General features: G+C 45.6%; 1 protein-coding gene across 1 annotated transcript; it reads right to left on the reverse strand.

Moving 5' to 3' along the window:
• On the reverse strand, positions 4,647-5,974 carry LOC109821355. The gene is made up of 3 exons (XM_020387546.1): positions 5,610-5,974; positions 5,038-5,457; positions 4,647-4,980 (listed from the first exon to the last, which is right to left on the reverse strand). Exons 1-3 carry the CDS (start codon positions 5,972-5,974, stop codon positions 4,647-4,649), a joined length of 1,119 nt encoding a protein of 372 aa, XP_020243135.1.

The raw sequence follows: 6,399 nt of genomic DNA on the forward strand, positions 1-6,399 counted from the left end.
TGACAACGTGATCTTGCCGCATGTTGAAGACTTGTGGTTTGATAGAGAGGAGCCGCTGAGGGAAGATTGCATATTGGAGCGGAAGACAACCATGACGAGGCGGGGAACGAAGGAGTCGTTTCTCATTGGACGTCAAGGTCAAGTTCCTAGTAAGGCTAAGTGGTTCAACAAGGAAGGAGGAGCTCGTGAGTTTCCTCAGCTAAAGTTCTAACTTGAACGGGACTTCAAGTTCCTAAATGGGGGACCCATGATACGGGTGTATCTTCTCTTTGGAACTTAGTGATCCTCATAGGAGCTTGAGGATAGATGATTCTTATAAAAGCATGAGAATAGAGGTGTCAAACAGTACAAGGGAACGTAGGTTAGAGCGAGGAACGAGGCAGAGAATCGAAGAGTCAAAGTATCCAGATTTTAGCCTTTGAGTCGACTCATACATGTACATGAGTCGACTCATCAGGTTGAGTCGACTCATGACTTTCATGAGTCGACTCACGAAACCAAGCCTAGTTCGCAATTCGTCTCTGACCAGTCGACTCATCAGTTATGAGTCGACTCATATGAGGTCATGAGTCGACTCATCTTAGTTATGAGTCGACTCATTGCTGGTTTTCGTGTTTGTCCAGTTTCGGACGAGTCGACTCATCTCAGTCATGAGTCGACTCATCGGAATTTTCCAGATTCGTTAAGGACTCTTTTTACGCGTTTTCCTGTTTGGGTTGGGTTTGGTTATTTACCACTTTGCCACCCTCGTTTGTACAGATATATAAGAGATTGTTTTAGGGTTTAAAAGAATTAGGGAGTTTAATCAAGAGAGATTAAAATTGTAATTGAGATTTGGAGAGCTTGTTCTTCAATTCTAGAGTGAGATTGTGAGAGATTGTAAAGTGCATACTCATAATCTAGAGAAGGTATTTTCCTTCGCCCAAAAATCTGAGTTATTCTTGTGTTTCTTATTGTTTTCTCCACAATCCACCTTTGATAATTCCGTGATCAAAGGTGCTCGCACGGCAACTCGTATCAAGGTCTTCTGCCCTATAGAGGGTTGCCCTAATGGCAATTATGTAATATGACAACCCTGAGGTTAGGTTCCTAGTACTTATGTACACGCCTGGGTCTTTAATATAGCCATGATGGTCGAGAGGCGACTGTGGGAGTCGACTATATGGAGAGTGCCTTGGGTCTATTCCTAAAAATTCACCAAGGGCTTTGAATTCCTGCACAAATTGGGTACTATGGAAGTGCAAGACAGCAATTGAGTTAGTTTTAATAAGAATTTCATTGATAAGAAATGAAATTTACAAAATTATTGAAAATAACGTCACAGGTGCTCAATATTCCAGGAATGCTAGAGGACTCACCCATCTGCGTCCCTTAGTCGGTAGGTGCCTGTTCGAAGCTCTTCTAGGAGTGTGTTAGGGCCTTCCCAGTTGGGCGCTAGCTTGCCTCTCCAAGTGTCTTTGTCAAAAGAAGCTTTGCGGAGGATGAGGTCGCCAGCATTGAATCTCCTTGGTCAAATTCTACTATTGTAATAGCGGACGATTCGTTGCTGATTTGTGATATGAGTCTAAAGTGCTTTCTCTCGTGTCTCATCTAGGAGGTCAAGCCCGACTTGAAGTCCTTCTAAGTTCATGTTCTCGTCGAAGAGTTGTAGTTGAACAGTCAGCATGCCAACTTTGACGGGAGTGACAGCCTCAACGCCATATGCTAGCTTGAATGGTGTCTCCCCGATTAAGCTCTTGTGAGTTGTGCAATATGACCAGAGGATACTAGGTAGGTCTTCAACCCAGTTCCCAACCACAGAATCCACCTTATTTTTTAGTGCTTATAGGATTCATTTGTTGGCAGTCTCTACAAGTCCATTAGATTTGGGGTGGGTGACGTAGGAGAACTTGAGGTGAATGATGTATCCTCATAAAAATTATGGAAGCCTCTACTGTCGAATTGGGTGCCATTGTCAGTCACAAAGGATCTGGGTACACTAAAATGGAAAACAATGGATTTCCACAGAAAATTCATGACGTTGCTTTGACCAATCTTAGTTAGTGGTTCAGCTTCGATTCATTTGGTGAAGTAGTCAATCGCCATAATGAGAAATCTTCTCTGCCCTTAAGCTTGGGGGAGAGTCCTTAGTAGATCCAGCCCCATTGGGCGAAATGTATCGATCTTAGGATGGAAGTCAGCTCGGTCACCGTTGCTTGTGGAATGGATGAGAAATCTAGCACTTTTGGCAATGAGAAATGAGTCATCTTGAGACTCGGCTACGATGATTGGCCAGTAGTACCCCTGGCGAATGACTTTCTATACGAGGGTTCGGGCTCCAGGATGATTTTTGCAAGTGCTTTCATGTATCTCCCGGAGTACATAGTCGACCTATGGTGGTCGTAGGCATCGCAAATAGGGCCTTATACCGTTGCTAGAGTAAGACATCCGGTAGAGCTGATCGTCGATCATGAGATAATGGCGATAGTTCCTTTGTAGACACCTGGCTTTGGAGGTTCATCAGGTGTAATTCCCTGTGTTAGGTAAAGGATATAACCAACAAAGTACCACAAATGCTTCTGTCTCTATAACGGTCTCTATCAACTTGGAGATGCTAGTCATTTGAGGGTGTCGATATAGATGGGCCCCGAGTTGATTCTTGAGCTTGTCGACCCGAGCTTTGAGAGGGCGTTCGCTCAAGCATTGATAGCACGGGGGACTTGAGCTATTTTAAACTCTAGGAAGCTGGTTAAAATCTCTTAAGTAGCTTTAAGATATAAGGCCATCCTTGAATCCTTAGCAGCATATCGTCCATTGACTTGGTGGACGACTAATTGCGAGTCAGCAAGAATATAGAGGCATTCTACCTTTAAGGCTTATGCTGATCAAAGGTCAGCAAGGAGTGCTTTATACTCGACTTCATTGTTTGAGGCTAAGAAGCCAGAGGAGATGGAGTGTTCATGTATTGACCCGTCAGGGCTTCGCAAAACCACTTCTGCTCCATTGCCGGCTTCTCCAAAAGACTCATCCAATTTCAATAACCTCCATAAGATATACTTAGATGCATCATGTTCCAAGGTGTGATGGACCTGAGGAGTAGGTATTTGAACTTTAGGAGGTGATGGAAGCATTGGAGGTGCTGGCTGATAAGATGGCAAAAGTGCTTCTGGTTCATCACTTAGGGAGGTCGACTCAATTAGGAAGTCGGCTAAGGGTTAAGTTTTGGTTGTCGTCCTGGGTTCAAACTAAAACATCATATTCACTGAGTTCGACTGCCCAAGTGACCATCCTCCTAGATTTAGTGGGGCTGCCCAGCGCTTTCTTCAAAGGCAGACTCGTCCGCACAATGATGGCATGGGCCTAGAAGTAGGGACGGAGTCTCCTTATAGTGATGATGAGAGCAAAGGTAGCCTGCTCACCCGCTTTGTGGATCTGACTCACATAGTAGACGGGCTTCTGGATATTCTCTTCTTCTAGAACAAGGATGCAGCTGACTACTTCGGAGGAGATGGTCATGTATAAATATGTTGTCTCTCCTCCTATATAGGCTGACTCAATAGTGGCTTAGTACTCAAATAGGTTTTGAGATCCTAAAATACTGCACCGCATTCAGTCGTCCAAGTCATGCTCTCCTTCAAGTTCTTGCTTCCCCTTAGAGTCTTAAAGAATGGGAGACTCCTCTTGGTAGATTTGGAGAGGAGTCAACCCAGAGCCGCAATCTTCATCTTCTAAATATCTTTCAAGGTACGCAGCTCAGGCAGTCGCTCTATAGAGGTAATCTTCTCGGAGTTGATCTCTATGCCTCTTTGGGTGATCATGAACCCCAGGAACTTCCCCGACTGCACTCCAAAGACAAACTTAGCAGGGTTGAGCTTTATTCGGCAATGCCGAAGAGTAGAGAAAGTCTCATTCAAGTATGATATGTGGGTCGACACTTACTTCGACTTTACCAGCAAGTCGTCCACATAAGCTTCCAGATTACGACCTATCTGGTGCTTGAAGACTTTGCTGACAAACCTTTGATATGTAGCTCCTACGTTCTTCACTCCTAATGGCATCATCTTGTAGCAGTAAGTACCCAAATCAGTGATGAAGAAGGTCTTCTCCTGATCATGCTCGGCCATGAAGATCTGGTTGTGGCCGGAGAAGGCGTCTACGATGCTGAGAAGCTCATGGCCCGTACTCTCATCGACTAACTGATCGATTCGAGATAGGGGGTAGCTGTCCTTAGGACAAGCTTTGTTGAGGTCAGTGAAGTGCATACACATCCTCCATTTGTTCGGCATTTTATTCACCAATACAATATCGGCTAACCACTTTGAGTGTTGGACTTCTCGGATGAAGCCATCTCTAAGAAGCCCCTTGACTTCGTCGGTCACTACCTTCTGGTGCTCTGGGCTGAGGTGTCCCTTCTTCTACCGGACGGGCTTGATATGCCTGTCGACGGCCAGCTCATGGCTGATCACTTCGGGAGGAACCCCCGGCATGTTTTCGGGTCCGCAGGAAAATACATCAGCGTTTATCTGTAGGAACTCAGTCAAGGCCCCTCTTAAGGGCTCGACTAGACTAGACCCAATTTTAACTATTTTCAGTCCTGTTTGGTCAACAGGTATTTCTTGGAGTTTTTCAACCAGTGTTGTCCTCTGCTACTTCATTGTCTTCTCCAATTAGAGGTAGGCTTTCTTAATGGGCATGGCATCTTGTGCGCCCTTACCCTTGATGGAGAGCATGTAATAGGACTTAGCCTCTTGTTGATTGCTCCTGGTGACTTCGACTCCATTAGGAGTTGGGAACTTGACCATCTGGTGGTAAGTTGAAGGAATGGTTCGTAAGAGATGGAGGGCAATTCGACCTATGATGACATTGTGGGCCGACTTGAGATCCATCACTAGGAACTGGACCTGGATGGTTGCTTGCCTAGGGTACTCCTTAACTATTAGAGGGAGAGTAATCATCCCTTCTGGCAAAAGAGAGTGATCACTGAATCCGATGAGGGGTCCTCTATAGGGGAGCAAACAAGATTTGTTGATGCCCATTTAGTTGAAGGCGTCAACGTACAGGATGTCTACCGAGCTCCTTGTATCGATTATAATATGTTTCACTTGATAGCTGTCGATCGCGGCTATGATGAGAATGGGATCATCATGAGGCATCTTAACGCCTTGTAGGTCAGTGCCCCCAAAAGATATAGGCTTGGCCGCCTTCATCCTCTTATCGCCTTGGTTGACCCGCAACGCCCTCTTGGCATACCTCTTCTGGGCATTGTTGGATGACCATCCAATAGTAGGACTGCCACTAATTGTGTTGATAACACCTTTGTGGCTAGGTTCTGAGGGTTGGTTGCCAATAGTAGGACTGCCACTAATTGTGTTGATAACACCTTTGTGGCTAGGTTCTGAGGGTTGGTTGTCTTGACGCGACAGAGGAAGGGGCGACCGTGAGCGGGATTTCTTGTTATCCTTGGCTGGGGCAGCTTCCCTACAATCCGTAGGTAGAAGAGGTTCTTTAAATATCCTCTCTCAATCAAGTATTCAATATCCCTCTTTAGGATTTGCCAATCATTGCTGAGGTGGTTGTGGTCCTAATGATAACGGCAAAATTGCCTAGTATCTCGGTTCTTAGGATTTGACCTCATCTGAGGAGCAGGCTCCTTAAGGTATCCTTCCTTTTGAACCATGGTGAGAACATTGGTGAGAGAGATGTCAGAGGTTGTGAGAGCTGACATCAGCATCGGGTTCTTCTGTCGGTCACTACTGTTAGACCGATTGGGAAGAGAGTTGACTCTCGAAGGATCTCTTGGCCACTCCTGCTTTGCAGGGGGGCCTCTGGGAAGCTTGGGCATTGGTGTCGCCACTGGTATTGCTATAGGAGTAGGCCAAATGGATGGGATTGCTGGCATTACTGAAGTTGTGGATGGGCAGATCTCTGTGGCCCTGGCGGACACCTTATAGGCATTTGCATCCTCCTTATCCATGCACCCGTGTGCCTTGGCCATCAATTGCTTATAGTTGGCGACTCACTTCTTGGTGAGCAAGTCGACCAATTCATTGCTCTGCAAGCGGTCAACGAGTATGGACATGGTGACTGCACTCCTTGGGTCATTGATCTCTAGCCTCTTTGCCTAAAATCTTTTGAAGTAGGCTCAAAGGCTCTCTTCTAGTCACTATCTCATCTAGATTAACACATGATGAGGGAGCTTCTACTTGGTGTCATCTAGTAAGTGGTGGACAAACTTCTAGCTAAGCTGTTGGAAGTTGCTGATGGACTTCTTCCAAGAGCATTTCACTAGAGCTTAGCACTTCCTGAAAGAGTGATGGGGAAGCATCGACAGATAACATCTTTCGATACTTGAAGCATACACATCACATCATAATAATTCTGAACATGCTCAGAGGGGTCTACCTCGCCTTTGTACTTCTC

Source organism: Asparagus officinalis, chromosome 8 (genome assembly GCF_001876935.1).
Source record: "Asparagus officinalis chromosome 8, Aspof.V1, whole genome shotgun sequence".
NCBI classification, from domain to species: Eukaryota; Viridiplantae; Streptophyta; class Magnoliopsida; order Asparagales; family Asparagaceae; genus Asparagus; species Asparagus officinalis.